General features: G+C 40.7%; 1 protein-coding gene across 1 annotated transcript; it reads right to left on the reverse strand.

Moving 5' to 3' along the window:
* Nucleotides 1–293: 293 nt before the first annotated feature.
* On the reverse strand, nt 294–1,487 carry LOC121783922 (LOB domain-containing protein 1-like). Its single transcript, XM_042182110.1, has 2 exons — nt 1,241–1,487; nt 294–623 (listed from the first exon to the last, which is right to left on the reverse strand). The coding sequence occupies exons 1-2, from the start codon at nt 1,466–1,468 to the stop codon at nt 300–302; spliced, it is 552 nt and encodes a 183-aa protein (XP_042038044.1). The 5' UTR covers nt 1,469–1,487; the 3' UTR covers nt 294–299.
* Between the last annotated feature and the right edge of the window lie 15,958 nt (nt 1,488–17,445).

Consider the following 17,445-nt stretch of genomic DNA (forward strand, 5'->3'; position numbering starts at 1 on the left):
GAAAGTGAACGGAAAATTAAAAGATGCAAAATACATGAATTCTTATTTCCAAGGGGACTCCTTTTGTAAAGTCATGACCCTTTTCTTGATTCACTTCTCTTTTCCTTTGGTCAAATTGACATTGCAAAATTACATATATCTAAGTACATCAAACCCTAACCCATAACCTCAACTTGAATCATCAGTACAAGTACAACAACTAAATTAAAGTCCTTAATTTATTTTCTTGATAAATATTCTTGTAATGAAGTATTATATATGTCAAAATTAAAATTATCTTTAATTCGATGAACGAAACATCATGTCCATAGAGGCTCCCAAGCCACGCCCAAAACCCTCTCATCCAAAAGGAAAGCCGAATTGTCGCGAAACGGCTGCAGATTTTCCTCCTCATTTTTCGCAGACGACATTTGCTTGCAAATGAGCTCGAACAAGTTGGAATTCTGGCATTGCATGTTCATGACCTCAGCCTGAGCTTTGGCTAGCTCGGCTTGAAGCTCATTGATCTGCTTTTGCAGGTGGCAGATCACCCCCGCGCAGCCATAGACCGGGTCCCTCAGCCTCGCGTTCGCCTCGTAAACCATGCTGTTCACAGCATCCGCTCTTTGATCCTCAGGGAGTTCCTGAAGTTCAGTAGCGAGGTCAGGAATTTTGTTAAGACGGAAGTTTTAATGAAAAATTGATAAATAGAAAATAAATAGAGAGGAAAGTAAAATATGACTATAGTGATTATTTGCAATTAATTTTGAGTAGTACCATTATTAATTAGTTAAAATGTTTGTTGCCATCATAAAATGTTTGTTTAGAGCTGATGACAACAATTCTGTTAGTTACAAAGTAACATATGATTAGAGAATTTAATTTTCTGATGTAGTTTCATATTCAGTAGGCGCCTAATCCAATTGACCTTAATAAATTGTCATTTTCAGTTTTTGATAGTCCAATTGCATATATAAACAAAAAAATTAAGTCAAGAAAAAAGAAAATGAAAATCTTGAAAAATCAACCCCCTTTTTTCTTGATTTATTGGTGGAAATATGGACTAAAGAAAGACTCTTCCCTAGGGATCATGGAAAATTTCCCACTTAATAAATTTTTAGAATGTAAAGTTTATAAACTCTCTCTTTTCTTATTCCCTCGATTTTTTAATTTCCACCAAAAAAAGTTAGTTTCACACTACAAATTAAAACACATGAATTTGCAAAAGTAAGATAATTATTTATAATAAATTTAAGCTAACCTGCAACAGCTTAATAATGTTGCTAGCGCCAAAAACACGATGAGCAATGGTGAATTTGAGGGGGTCCGTGGGCGGGAAGTAAGGGGCCAAGACGCATTTATCGACGCAGCGGCGGCGGAGGATCTTGCAGGCGGCACAGGGGCTGAGAACGACGGGCGGAGATGAGGGAGGCGAGGAGGAGGAGGAGGGAGGGCTCGCATTCGCACTGGTGTTTCCGCTGTATCCCATTATATATAATCTCTATGGATTAGGGATAATTAGTTACTGGGATCGCCGGTGGATACCCTGTCTTTTTAAAAAGAAGTTGTGATGTTGTAGTTTGTGGGTTTACAAACAGATATTAGGTATCTATAGAAGAGGGAAAACATCCCTCCAAAGTGGGGGTGGGGTGGGGTGGGGTGGGGGGTGTTTGCTAGTTATGAGTTGTCTTCATGAATTATCTTATTACTCGGCAAAATGAGGAATAATGGATAATCTAATTTGAGGGTGTGTCCATATATGACGTCATCAAGCCATTTAGGTGGCGTAATGGCCATTTTACATTGTATCCAATTTTTTTTAGCAATTTAACAGCTAACTATAAGTGTGACATGAATTTATTCGTTTATTCGATAAATGACTTATCGTAAAAATTAGTACTATGTCCTATTCGTTTACTCGATAAACATGCTAATTATATATTCATAATTCAAGTATACACAAGCTAGACTTATTAGAACTCATGTCCAATTCTATATTGAATGAATAAAGTTGTTACAATATTTTAGGCTTAAGTTGACTGTTGTTTGGAAAAAAAAAGAAATTTTTATATCTCATGGGATTCAAACCACAGTGATTGTAATTTGGAAAAGATGTGTATATAAATCCACAAAAATGTATATATAAATATTCAACATACTATAAAATTTCATATATAGAAATATATTATCAACAATTTTTATTAGGACGTAGTCTCAATCACTAAACATACTTTTAGAGCACGAAATGGCAAATTAGTCTTAATATATACATTTGTGAGATTATAATTTTCCACATGGAAGATTCAAAAGACTGTCTAATGACTTTTATATGATCACCTAGCCTCTCGGAAACATAATAGTATTATGTTTTTTTGTTGTATTATAGATTTATATATATGCATATTATAATTTAATTGATTTAAATCAATTGGATACCGTTTCATGAGTTCATTTCTCTAAATTTTTAGCATTATATATGGTGTGTGTATATAAGTTGATTATTTGTTACCCTCACTTATCTGACGTGGGATGAGGTTGTATCGCATTATTAATCTAAGATTTCTCATTAAGGAGAATCTAGTGATTCCCAACCTTTTATTATTAATTTAGTTGACCTTTATTTTATATATGCATGTTAATTGACATCCCATCGCATTAATTTAGATGATGTAGTCCGGTTTAATTGGTAAAACATTTTTATTCTAATTAATAGATTAATTGAAGGTTCGAATCACCTAATATGTGTTTGTGTTATTCATGAAAAATATACTAATAAAATTATGTAATATGTCAATTTCAAAGAAGACGTGTACCTAAGTTATATAGTTAGTCTTCAATATATATAGAGATGAAATCATGAAGCACCGGTCTTTTTAGTGCGAACGTAATTAACTCAATTTCCAATTCCTTCTATGAAGCTCAAGTCAATAAATCCTTGTAAGAAGCTATTGCAAATTTTATTATTTCTTTTTGAAGATATAATGATTTGGAAATCGAATTTTCGTTTTGACTATTAAATAGGAAACGGTTTACTACAAGTCTACAAATTAGTGGAAAAGTGCACCGTGGTACAAGTTTAAATGTGCACGGATTACTTTATTTTTGATATAGACTTAGAAAGTTTCATTAAGAAATTTATTTATGAGAAATTGCCATTTAAATAGAATTTGTAGTTGACATTTTGCAAAGGTTATAACTTTCAAACTCTTCGAATTAAATCATAACTTTAGTATAATTTTATTCACACTTATGTCTTTTTTTCTTCTTAACTTGTGTATTTCACTGCTTAATTTGCAGCTTCAATTCTTCATTGTCGTTCATAACTCACCGCAATGTGAACCTCGCAAACAACACGTAAATGTCAATTTATTAAATAAGCGTCACATAATCTCTAAAATTTAAATTTATGGACCAATTACAAATTGTACTATCGTAATAGACTAAGGTCATCCACAACGTTGTCACTATACCGTCCCTTAACTGTCCCTTAAAACACTATTTGCGGGCCCCACTGTACTTTTTTTACGACGGAACCTGCAACCCTCCGTCCCTTAAATTACTATTAATTCAATTTCATTTTTTTATTTTTTTTTCCAACAAATTCAAATAAAAAAACACACTTCATTAAAATTAAAATAACATTACAACTTAAAATTCAAAAAATAGAAAAAGACATAATTAAAATTCTAAAAAAATAAAAATGACATAATTTAAAAAAATAGAAAAAGGCATAATTAAAATCTCACATCGAAAGTGGAACATAAAACATTCAAGAATGTATCTATAAAAGAGAAACAATCAAGAATGAGTTTGTCCCACATCCAAAGTGGAACATAAAACATTCAAGAATGTCTCTATAAAAGAGAAACAACCAAGAATGAGTTTGTCCACATCGAAAGTGGAATATAAAACATTCAAGGATATCTCTATAAAAGAGAAACAACCAAGAATGAGTTAGTCCCACATCGAAAGTGGAACATAAAACATTCAAGGATGTCTCTATAAAAGAGAAACAACCAAGAATGAGTTTGTCCTACATCGAAAGTGGAACATAAAACATTCAAGGATGTCTCTATAAAAGAGAAACAACCAAGAATGGTTTCATAAATTCGCAAGCCCATTAAATATATATGGGCTATTACGAATTTCTTGTATTCATTTATTTATAAAAAATGTTTTTAAATATAAAAATCAATTTTTTTAAATAAAAAATATTTTTTAAAAAAATCATTTTTTTAAAAAAAATGAATTATTGCGTCAGCGTGACAAATCCCACTCGCGAGCCGGCGAGTGAGCGTCACGCATGGCGCAGGGGCGCGCCACGTCGCCATGGCGCGTGGCGAGACAGCCCGTCTCTTGTCTTGCAGGGACGGGTCGCGCGACGTGATCGTGACAGGCACGGGGCGGGCCGGTGTGCCGCAACGCGTCGCGCGAGCGTTCCATCTCTCCGTGACGGAACGTGGGACGGTGGCGCACCGCGTAGTGGATGGCCTAACTCGTTCATTTTATTTATTTTTGAAAGCAAAGTACTATTACAGGTTGAATAGTTTCTTACAATTCACACGTGGCCGAGGTTGCCGTCCGGTGCGGTTCCTACGGTACCGACTTTTTAACGCTGACAAAAGAACTGTTGAGGCCCGGTGGAAAGTCGCGATTGAGACAAGCGTTTTTGGCTAACTAAAATGATTACGTGTCATTTTACAATAAGGTAGTAGATGGGAAACCGCTGAGCTCGTGCCCGGCAAGAATGCGACTTTGGTTTAGATTTGAAAACGTTGTTTCAATATTGTCTCTTTTTTGTATTTTACAAAATGAGTAGTACCAAAAATAGTGACTACTTATCTTAATGCATAAATGGTGTTAATTTTCTACTACTTAGTATTGAAAAAAGAGATCAATTACATTTCTGAAGGAGCTTGGAAAATTGTATTATTCCATTTTGATAAGTTTTTTTCCTTTCGAAATTATCCTTTGCATATTTTGTGAGTCTATTTCCAGCCTAACATGAAGTGATAGATGGAGAAAAATTGCTTGTGACTTGACTAACAGTTGGTTGCATTACCTATTTTTCTTACTCCCTATTTGTAGCAAATTAATTAATTAGTTTATCCTCTTCTTGTAAATTATTGATCTTTGTATGATTTTAAAAAATAATAGTATAATGTTGTCCTTTGTAAGCTGTCCCTAATATCCCTCAAATTCTTAGGGATAAATTTTGATGTGTATAATTCAAAAGTGAAGAGAAGCATACCTAATTATAACTTATTTTTTAAACAAGTTTTTTAATTCAACGTAATTAGGACGAATACCGCTATACATATATACCGACTTATTTTTATTTAAATTATATATTTGTGTATATGCCACTTGAAATTTCAAAAATTATAAATATAGTAGCAGTATATTATATATCGATAAATTTCCACTTACGGAGTATATTTTTCTCTATCTTTTGAAAGCTTGATCAGTTCTGAGAAAGAAGTTAAAAATATCTGTATGAAATTGAAGAGAAATCCAAATATAATTATAGTGATTAAACCCAAATTTTCTTTTCATCTTCCATTCTTAGCCAAATAGGAGTACCCAATTAACGGTAAAATTTCTTAGTTTTGGTCAATGATGTATAGTATATTTTGGCTAATACGTTGACACCCCCCAATAGTATATATTAGAATTTTAGGTATTTTACATTTAAAAGTGATTTACTAATATTAAGTAATTTAAAATGAATTAGAAATACATTACATATATACTGCACAATAATTTATACTAGAAAAGATTAGTTTTTAAATAATGCGTGAATTTATGATAAATCTTTCCAATCTTATACTAACATTTAATATTAGGCGATGTGATAAATAACAAATAGTATAATAATTAATAAAACCAATTTAAATAAAATTGGTACGGTTCAATTTAAAATTTAGGCACATACTACTTTTTATACATATATTTTTATTCTCGCCGGTAGATGTCCTGGTGTCGAACATAAAAAACAATCGAAATATAAGGAAATTTAATTGAGGTGACATTTTCGAAAAAATTAATTTTGAGCTACAACAGAAAATTTGAGTTAATCAAAGAAGGGAAGAAAATGCAAAATCAAGGATAAACTGATGTTGGTTCCTAAATTCCTTGACATTATCGACTTTAGGAAGCAACGAATGGATAATTAATCATAATTAATTAATTCAGTCAACACCAAAATTGGCAAGTGTTACCAAACTGCGAACCTAATAAATTTGAGCAAACCAAAATTTAATTATTATTCCTTCCATTAATCACCATAAAGAAAATTCCCCCTCTAAATGTGCTGTAGAAAAATCCAGACTTTTGTCAATCAATAAGAAAAAGAAGGTGGAGAAAGAGATTTGATTTTCACAAAAAAAAAAGATACGTGTCTCCATTATTGATGCCATGGAGTATAATTAATTCAATAATTATCCAAGCACGAATGAAAATGATTCCAGATAGATTGGTTAATTAGTGAGGTAAGATTTGTTACCCACCAACAAAAATATCACCACTAATAATGAAACTTTTCATTCGGTTTAAAGCTACTACGGTGAAACCATTCTTCTCTGATGGATGATGATTGACAGATAATACTACGACGTAAGGGAAATCTATTGTATTGACATAAGGGCATAGGCCCTCCCTTAATTTCTCACATATATATAAATCTATTACTAGTCAAAATTAATTTTAATATATTCATTAATTGTCTTTTCTAGAATACTTAATTAAAACTTGGCCTCGTCCTTGCTGACGTGTGTTGCTCGTTTGCTATCATTTTATATGCGATTTTTAGATAGAACGATTGCTTTGTTATTTTGTTACTAGTTCTCAATCATGACCAATGACCCAAGTGATTAATTTCTTAATCTCCTTTATGTTACTGAAAAATTCTAGATTTAGGAAAGTCTTGATGTTGGGCCAAAACCCATATATGGTTAGAAATTTAATGGTGATGATTTATTTTGGAATTTATTAACATAACAATTGCCGTGTAGGGTCTCTCATGCTATGCATGTGCTATATTAGTCAATATATATATGTTCCATATTTTCAACATATTTTGCATCAAACAAAAAGAATTGTTGTACAAGTACAACTGGAGCTTTGATATTTGAGGTGTGGCATTGATTTCTACTTACATCTTGTACTATTATTAGAGCTCCCAATATGATACTATTTCACAATTATTTCACCACTAGCTTGATCTGACCTCAACAAAATAAACTGGGAATATCACTTAAATATGATACAAGTCTAAAAATTGGGAATGACAATAATTCAAGGGTTTCCAATTATAGTGTTGTGATGGTCAAATTAAATGACTTTGGTCTTTTCCAATTGGCAGGAATCTATGCATTAATTTAATGATTCAGAATTTGATGATAATGTGAATGTTAGAAACTGTGAAGTACATGTACCATGTTGCACATATACTTTAAGGTTGGACTCCACTTTCAAAGTCCCTACAACTACAACACTTTTTCAGACAATTGAATTGATCAGTTACATGTATGCATATTTTTCCATCACCAATTTCATCATGAATTCTAGATAAAATCAGGCTTATTATATATTTGTATAGTAGTCAAGTGTGACAAACTCAGATCTATAAAGAAAGTAGTACTAGTAGTAATTTAACAACATACTCCCTTAAAATAACCAATAATTTTACAATTAGGCCCATTAGATGAGAGGTGACATTTTCAATTTATAATTTGAATACGTAGATTTAGTTAAAAAAATGTTAGTAGTGATTATTAGTGTTGAAAGTGTAGTGTAGAATCAGGGATGGGGCCATGGCTTGAGTCTAAAATGGTGAAGAAGTCTTGTTATGAAAAGGAAAGAACACACACATAGTCTTAGTCATCTCTTAGTTTAAAAAATGGAACTTATAGTAATCGATTTCCACTAACTAAATTGACTTAGCATTCCCCAATTTCGTCGACAATGCTGTCATGTATGACATGATCATCAAGGTCTAATCCACTCAAATTTTTATGCATCTTTTTGGTGTAAATATATATATATCGATTTGGGCCCACTAATTCTAAACTAACATTGGGCCTCATATCTGATTGTATGGGCTCACATCACGAAGAGTACAACTTGTATTCACTCTACTTTATTCACTTTATACCATGTATGGGAACAAAATTAATTGTTGGATATATTTATAATTAAAAAAGTCGTACCATACATTGAAGAATTGAATATGTCGATTTTTGTTTACTTCGGTGATACTTTTGGGCCTGAGCAAGATCACTTTGGGCCTACTAATACTGCTTACAGTTGAGCCCATTTTTTATTTGGTATGGTGAATTAAAGGAAGCTACCTATAAGAAGAGTCACGTGCTTGGAGAAGATTGACACAATATTTTACACTTCATAAAGAAATCATATCATACCTCGATTTGTACAATCGTCTTATAAAATCCACTTGCTTCAAAAACGCGTGAATCATCCAGGCTAGATACTTGACATTACCATATTCATTTGACTTAAGGTTTATTTGTATCACTCCTATGTCCCATAACGAGTCATAATTTGTCATTTTAGTCTGTCCCGCAATAAGAGTCACATTTCAATTTGCATAAACGGTAATAGGCCATACATTCTGATGGATCCGCGAATTTCTGATGTTAGTAAATGCTGGTAGAGAATAAAGACTACGACACCAAGAATTTACGTGGTTCGATTTACTGAAGTAAATCTACGTCCACGGGAAGAAGGGGGGGCAAGATTGTATTGCTTGATCTGGGATTACAGCTTACAACACAGACTTGCTATATGATTTTTTATCTCTAGAGAGCTTAACCCTGTCTATCTGATCTAAGTCCTATTTATACATTGAACTAGGATCGTGGTTTGCAGCCCCACTAACAAGATCGTGGGTGAGTAATAACTGCTCAATAACTGCTTCGTACCACTAAATAGATCGTGGGTATAGTGGAGGTCGCGGAGGCCTTTCATGAGTCCACTAACTCCTAGTTCGGTCGAATGCTGAGACCGAACTGCTGGACTTTACCGATCAGCTCTTGCCGATCTGAGAGGAGAGCTTGACTGGTCGGCTTTTACCGAGCTGTAGGCTGAGTCCGAACTCTTTGGTCGTGCCGAACTCTTTGGTGCCGAACAGATACTCTTTCTTGGGCTCTGGGCTGATGGGCCGTCACTGTTATTGGGCTTGCCATTAGGGTTTAGTTCGTACCCCATCACTACCCCCCCCGAAAAGCGAAGTGAATCACTTCGGCGAGGTGAGTCACTTCGGCATTCTGGATAACGGTAAGGGGGAGGCTGACGTCAGGGGATGTGCCTTGCGCGTGCCTGCATTAAATGCGACAGTAAAATCCGGCCGTTGAATCCTGAAAAGGTGGGATTCGAAACAGCGCAACGATTTCGAAATCTTTCCCGAATCTGATAAATATGCTCTTTCTTCCTCATTTGAACACTTTTGCTGTTGCGTCTTCTATACTCTCTCTTTCTCGAGAAATTTTCTTCCGCTTTCAAGAGCTTCTTCAGACTTTCTTCACGTTCAAAAAGTAAGAAAAATGTCTTCTTCTTCTTCTTCGGAGTCGGGTAGCGGTAGGAAAGGCGGTAAGGGGTCTTCTGGCCGGAAAGAGTCCGGGGAGAAGACCGTAGAGTATTTCCATAGTATTTTGAGTAAGGATACTGTGACATCCCTACCCGAAAAATACTTTTTTCCTGGGGGGAAGGCGGTGGTACCTGACGGTGATCATAGGGCTGACTCCCCGCCGGAGGGTTACGCCACCGTGTACGAGGCCAGCTTAGAATGCGGGCTTCGTTTCCCCCTCCCTTCTGCCTTTATAGATTTACTAGATTTTTTTCAGCTTCCTTTAGGCCAGGTGACTCCGAACTCTTGGAGGCACTTGTCGGCCTTCGCTGCCGAACTCCGTAAGTTAGGAAGGGATTTGTCTTTGAAGGCGATCCTTAAATTCTTTCAATTTAAGAGGAAGGGGTCTTGGTTTTACTTGATCCCTGTACAGCCCTTTAGGGCCTTTTGTAAAACGAAGTGGCCGAAGTGGCAAAACCGCTTCTTCTACTATGATAGGACCGCGGCTCCTAGTTTTCCCTGGAGAGGGCCGAAGTCCGTTATCCGTCATCCTCGGCCTGAACCGTTGGACGAGCTCGATGGCGAGCTCAACAAGATTCCCATAGTTAGGAAACAATACACGGAGTCTGAGCTCGTCAAGGGCGACGTCGTGTTCGACATCTCGTCTTCGGACGAAGAGGCCGAGGGTGAGGATTTCTCTTTATCTTTATGCTCTACTGCTTTAACGAAGAAAATCTGACTTTGCTTTCTTGCTTTTTGGCAGTGTACATGCTGAATAAGGCTATCCGAAAGTCCTCCGAGCTTGTGGAGCCGGAGAGGCAGAGAGCCCCTCGCTCGGCGTCTGAAGCCGAGAAGAATCCGAAGAGGCAAAAAACCTCTTCTTCGGATCCGAAAGTGCCGGAGTCGTGTTCGGCTAAAGGGAAGGGGAAATTTCATGAGTCCCCAAGAGTGCCGGGGAAAGACCTGGTCATCTCCGAGGTGGTTGCAGACATCCCGGAACACGTCCCTGAGCCTTTTCAATGGCCGACGAATTTTGTGGAGGTAAGCTTTCTGACTTGGCTTCTTTTCCACATTTTTTGATGGCCATTCTGTTGAGTTTTTTCCTTGTTCATCTTCAGAGAGCCAAGCTCGTCTCCGTGGAGCTCTCCAAAGCATCCCACGACTACGAGGAGATGCAGAAGAAGTTGCATCTTGCTCGTAGTCTGGCCGAACAGGCTGAGGCCAAATTTGAGAGGGCCCGAGCTGCTAGGATCTCGGCTCAGGATGAAGCCCGGTCAGCCAAAAACCAGCTCATCATCCTGCAAGAGCAGACGAAGCACCGGGAGGCTCAGAAGGAGGCTGCCGCCGTGGCTGCCCAGGGGGAGGCTCTCCGTGTTTACACGGAGAAACTCTTTTTGAGCAGCCAGTTCTCGGCCTTTGTCGGTAGTCTGGTAAGGCTAATTACCGATAAGGGCGAGCAGGGGGCCGACGTCGTGCTGCCTCTGTACAGCCGAGAGATAGCAGCTCGGCTTCAGAATCTGCCGCTCCTTGAGGAGCTCGCTTCATCCTCGGTCCTGCTTTCTGCAGACCGAGTCCGGAGTTGTCGAGCTGATCGGGACGAGAACCTGGAGGCTATCTTTGCCTCCGTGGGACCCGTTTCACCCGCTTCGACTTACAACGGAGAGGGTGAGGCCGAGTCGCTGGAGCTGGAGGCCGAAGTCGAGCGGGCCGGGCATCCGGAGAAGGAAGCCGATCAGGAGGCGGAGGCGAGGCCGGCAGGATGCGAGGCCGAGGCTGAGGTAGCTCAGGAGAAAGAAGCTGAACCAGACCAAGGAGCCGGAGACGAAGCTGGCGGAGTATGATTTCGTCTCCCTTCTCTTAGTCTAGTTTCTTCCTTGTAAAATGGCCTTGAAGCCCTCCTAGTGTAAAAATTTTCCTTGTGAATGAAAAATTCTCTACACTTGTCTTCGTATAGCTTTTCGTACTCGCCTTTATTCCTGTTGTATTTTACTATCTGCTCGGTACAGCTGCCGAACTAATATAGCTGCTTTGTACTCAAGGAGATGGAGATACTTCACTGGAAACGGCTGTACTCTTCGGCTTTAGACGAAGCTGAGAAAAGAGCTATAGCCGATCAGACGAAGAATGACGAGCTTCTGGCTCGTTTAGTGAAGCTGGAGGCCGATAATAAGGACTTAGAGTCCGATAAGAAGGATCTGGAGGCCGAGCTGAATACGACCATTGCTGAGAGGACTGCGTACGAGGATTACATCCGTGTGCGCGGGGGAGTGACCATATCAGATGTTCAGAGTCGAGTTGACGAACTGTGGGAGGAATATCATGTACTCCGGAGGAACAATGCGCTGGAGAGCTCGGCTTGCCAACAAGTTGTGAAATCATTACGGCGCTGGGCTTCTCGGTACGACATCATTCTTTCCCGGCGTCCCTCAATCGAGAGATTCCTTAGGCATTTCCCGCCAACAGATGCTCGCACTCCAGATCAAGCCTCTGGTTCCCTTGTTCAAAATCCTACTCCAAGTCAACAACGAACTCCGGAACAGCCGGAAACGTCAAGACGAGAACGGGCTCAGGAGCAACCGGAATCGTCAAGACAGGGACGGACTGAAATTCGCCGAGGAGTTGTGACTATGAGCGAGCAAGATCAGCAGATGCTTATTGCAGAGACTCTTCATCGCCGAGGGGTTAGAGCTTCTGGGGCTCGCGGAAGAGGTGTTGGGTCGAGGATAGCATCTCGTCGACCTGCTTATTCTTCATCTGCTCGGAACAACCGAACTCGGCTTCCAGAGGATTTTGCAGATAGGTGGCTTAACTTTAGCAACCGAGGACAGTAGAATAGTCCTTTGTAATGGCGTAATGCCTTCTCGTAGGGGAGCTGAATTGTCTGCCGAACGAGATTTAATAAATGAAATTTTTTCCTTTCGCTTTTATCACTGCTTGCTTACAGCTCTGCGAAACAATTTCATCGTGCTCGTCATCGGTCTTATGAAGTGAGCTTCTTTGATCGGACTCGTATTTGGACTTTGAAGTAAGCTTCTTTGACCGGACTTGGTTTGTGTTCTAATTTGGCGATTTTTGTCGCCGGGATCGAACTTTCCCTTGTCCTAATTCGGCGAGTTTTATCGCGTGGATCGGACTTTCCCTGTTAACCGAAGTGGTCTTATGCAGTAAACCTCTTTGACTAGACATGGTCGTCCCCGGTCTTGTGAGGTAAACTTCTTTGACCGAACTTGGTCGTCCTAATTCGGCGAGGTTTATCGCGTGGATCGGACTTTCCCTTATTGCAGTTCGTTTCAGACGAAGTGCTTATTTCTTAAGCCGAATTGTGGTCTTGTATCTTCCTGAAGCTTGGACTCACAATCGTTGGCTTATTGCAGTTCGTTTCAGACGAAGTGCTTGTTAAGCTGAATTGCGGTCTTGTATCCTCCTTGGAAGCTTGGACTCACAATCGTTGGCTTATTGCAGTTCGTTTCAGACGGACTGCTTGTTAAGCTGAATTGTGGTCTTATATCCTCCTTAGAAGCTTGGGCTCACAATAGTCTTTAATAATCGATCTAAAAAGGGGATCAGTCTTTAAAGAACGATATACCTTGGTACCATTTGTAAGAGACGACAAGCACATAGAGACAAAACACATAGAGAAAAAATGAAAAAGATGAAGGAAAAAAACTTTAAACATTTTTTTAAAAAACGACAAGTAAAAGGTACAAGTAAGAAACAAACAAATAAAAACATATACCCCTATGACCGAACTAGACACGAGACGGACTGACCGGACTTTTGTCTCTTACAAGTGGAACTTCTTGAGGTTGGAGACGTGCCATGTTCGGGGTACTTGTTCTCCTGACATGTGAGTCAATTTATAAGACCCTTTGCCGAGGACTTCTGACACCCGATATGGACCCTCCCATGTGGGTTCGAGTTTGCCCAGCTTTTCTGCTCGGCTTACTTCGTTGTTTCTCAAGACGAGATCTCCCACTTGAAATTGAAGCTTCTTCACCCTTTGGTTATAATACCGGGCTACTTGCTCCTTATACTTGGCTGCTTTTATGCACGCCAATTCTCTTCTTTCTTCGGCGAGATCTAGTTCTGCTCTCAGTCCGTCGTCATTCATTTCTGAGGAGAAATTTAGAGTTCGGGGACTGGGTACGCCGATCTCCACCGGAATTACGGCTTCAGTGCCGTACACCAGACTATACGGAGTTTCACCGTTGGAGGTTTTGGGTGTAGTTCGGTAGGACCATAGGACTTGAGGGAGATTTTCTACCCATTGTCCTTTGGCTTGTTCTAACCGAGCTTTTAACCCTTTCACCAGAATCCGGTTCGTTACTTCCGTTTGTCCGTTTGCTTGGGGATGGGAGACCGAAGTGAACCGCTGTTGAATGTTCAGCTCTTGGCACCAATTCTTGAACGTCTTGTCGGTGAACTGAGTCCCGTTATCCGAGATGAGGATGTGGGGTATGCCAAATCGGCACACTATGTTCTTCCAGACGAAGTCCAATGCCTTTGAGCTCGTTATCGTAGCTAATGGTTCAGCCTCCACCCACTTCGTGAAGTAGTCCACGGCAACGATAAGGAATTTCATTTGCCGAGGAGCTTGAGGAAGTGGTCCCACTATGTCTATGCCCCATTGCATGAAAGGCCAAGGGCTTTGCATAGTGTATAGATCGGTCTGCGGCATCCTTGGGACATTTGCATGAATTTGGCACTTCGTACACTTCTTGACGAGCTGCACTGCCTCTTGTACCATGGTTGGCCAATAATATCCCCATCTCAGAACTTTTTTAGCTAAAGCTCTGGCTCCGATGTGGCTACCGCACGATCCTTCATGAACTTCTCTGAGGATGTAGTCCGTCTCTTCTGGTCCTACGCACCGCAATAACGGCTGGAGGTAAGACTTTCTAAAGAGGACTCCTTCATGAAGTTCGTACCGAAGTGCTCGGCACGTGATCTTCCGAGCTTCTCTCTTATCCTCGGGCAATTGTCCTTGATCCAGATACTGCAAGATCGGCGTCATCCAGTTCGGCGAGCTGGATACTGAATGTACCTCGGCTTCATCAATGCTTCGATGCATTAATTCTTCCGCCTTTGAGCTCGGATCTGAGGCCAACTTACTTAAGGTATCTGCTCGGCTATTTTCCGCTCTGGGAATGCGGATTATCCGAAAATAGGAGAAACTTCGGCTGATGCTTCGCGCTTTGTCCAAATACTTCTTCATTCTCTCGTCACGAGCTTCACTTGTACCCAACATGTGATTTACTATGACTTGTGAATCACAATGGACTTTGAGAGATTTGACGAGCAGACTTTGCGCTAACTGGAGTCCGGCCAGGAGGGCTTCGTACTCGGCTTCATTATTAGTAGTGGGGAATAGGAACCGAAGTGAGTAGGTTACCTCGTGTCCGTCGGGAGCGACAAGTAGAATACCAGCTCCACTTCCCATCTTGTTTGAAGCTCCATCTACGAATCCGCTCCAGCAGTCCGGCGGCTCTACTTCAGATTCCAAGGGCTGTGCTAGTTCGGCATTGGCAGAATTCTTCTGTTCGGCAATAACAGGAATTGCTTGATCGAACTTTGCTTCTGCAAGAAAATCTGCCAAGGCTTGTCCCTTGATGGCTTTCCGAGGTAGATATTCAATTGTGTGCTCTCCCAACTCTATAGCCCACTTGGCGATTCTGCCTGATGCTTCTGGTTTGGTCAACACTTGCCGAAGTGGCAGATCAGTTAAGACGCATACCTTGTGAGCATAGAAGTATGGCCGCAGTCTCCTTGCTGCATTTACTAATGCCAGAGCAATCTTTTCTAGAGGTTGATACCTGGTTTCTGGACCTCTTAATGCTCGGCTTGTAAAATAGATGGGAAGCTGCTTTAGGCCTTCTTCTCGTACAAGCACCGCGCTGATGGTTTGATCCGATGCCGCTAAGTATAAGAATATTACTTCGGCTTCGGTTGGAGCAGAGAGAATAGGAAGCTCGGCTAGATAACTTTTGAGCTCGTCAAAGGCCTTTTTCTGCTCGGCTCCCCACTCGAACTTTGGTGCCTTCTTCAACACCTTGAAGAACGGCAGTTGCTTTTCGGCTGCTTGGGAAAGGAATCGATTCAGTGCGGCTAGACATCCGGTTAGCCTTTGCACGTCATGTATGGACTTCGGCATTGCCATGTTCTGAACGACTTGAACTTTTGAGGGGTTTGCCTTGAGTCCGTCCTTTGAAACCCAACAACCCAGAAACTTTCCCGAATCTACCAAAAAGGTACACTTTTGGGGATTGAGTTTGAGGTTGGCTTTCTTGAGCACGTTGAGAGTGGACTTGAGGTTGTGCTCGTACTCCGAAGTGCTTTTGCTTTTGACGACTATATCGTCAACATACACTTCGACCTCCTTTCCAATCAGGTGCCGAAAAAGCTTGTCTACCATCCTTTGATAAGTGGCTCCGGCGTTCTTTAAACCGAATGGCATCTTTTTATAAGCGAAAATGCCGAAATCAGTAATGAAGGCCGTTTTTGAAGCGTCAATCTCATCCATTAAAACTTGATGGTATCCTTTGTACAGATCAAGAAAACAAAAAATTTCAAAGCCTATCAAAGCTTCTACTTTTTTATCTATGTTCGGAAGGGGATAGCAATCTTTGGGACAGTGCTTATTTAGATCGGTGAAATCTATGCACATCCGCCATCCTCCTTCCTTTTTCTTGATCATGACAGGATTGGCCACCCACGAAGGATACTTCACTTCGAATAACACATCCGCCTTCAATAATTGACGGACTTCGTCATGGATGACTTGACTTCGTTCTGCCGCAAAGAGTCTTTGCTTCTGTTTTATCGGCCGGACTGAAGGATCAATATTTAACCGATGAGTGATTACCTCGGGGGGCACTCCGGTCATGTCCAACGGAGACCATGCAAAGACGTCTTTATACTCCTTGAGGAGCTGGATGGTTTTTTTCCCGAAGTAGGGGCGTTCCCGCGAAGCCGATCTTAACCGTTCTGGATGGATCGTCTTCGTACAGCTGAACTGTCATCGAGTTCGGCTCCGGTATGACTTCGGTCATCGCCTCTGACTCCGGCTGCTGTGATTGCTATGCTTGGTGGTGCCGATCTGACTGCTCGGCACTTCTAAGCGCAATTTGCAGACATTCCTTTGCTCTCTTTTGGTCACCTCGGATGACCGCTATCCCTCCTTTAGTAGGGATCTTGATGGTGAGGTGATAAGTGGAGCAAACGGCCCGAACTGTGTTGAGCCAGTCTCTTCCCAGGATGATGTTGTACGGGGACCGAGCTTTCACCACGAAAAACTCAATCATCGTACTGGAGCTAGTAGGCGCTTTCCCCACCGTGATCGGAAGGCTGATAATACCTTCAGGGCGGGTGTCCTCCTGGGCGAAGCTCTTCAGGGGAAGCGGAGCCGGACTGAGCCGAGCTGGGTCCACTTCTAGTTTGTCAAAGCACTCTTTAAAAAGAATGCTAACCGACGCTCCTGTATCCACAAACACCCTGTGGATCAGTTTGTTTGCCACTCCGGCTTGGATGACAATGGCGTCTTGGTGAGGAGAGATGGCCGGGACGGGATCAGCATCCGAGAACGTAATCACTTCGTCCTGCTTCAGCCTTTTATGCGTTGGCTCCTCTCGATTGGAGCCTCTGCGCTCTGACTTTAGGGACGACTTGGTCTTCCCGGCAGGGAGAGCGTCAATAGTCTGGATTACTCCATCATATTGCGGCTCGTCATCGTCTTCGGGATCCGGCTGCCTTTTCGGATCCTGAGGAGCGCAGTTCGCACCACTCTGCTTCTTATTCTTCTTTGGCTGCTTGCTTTGGTATTTTTTCAATGTCCCTGCCTTCACAAGAACATCGATACCTGCAGCCAAGTTTCTGCACTCCTC

This window comes from Salvia splendens, chromosome 21, assembly GCF_004379255.2.
Source record: "Salvia splendens isolate huo1 chromosome 21, SspV2, whole genome shotgun sequence".
Lineage (NCBI taxonomy): Eukaryota > Viridiplantae > Streptophyta > Magnoliopsida > Lamiales > Lamiaceae > Salvia > Salvia splendens.

Bases quoted from the DNA above. Each gene is read 5' to 3' on its own strand.
- LOC121783922 (XM_042182110.1), bottom strand. From the start codon at position 1,468: ATGGGATACAGCGGAAACACCAGTGCGAATGCGAGCCCTCCCTCCTCC. The intron at 624-1,240 runs GTTAGCTTAAAT...ACTGAACTTCAG, and splicing joins ACATTATTAAGCTGTTGCAG to GAACTCCCTGAGGATCAAAG.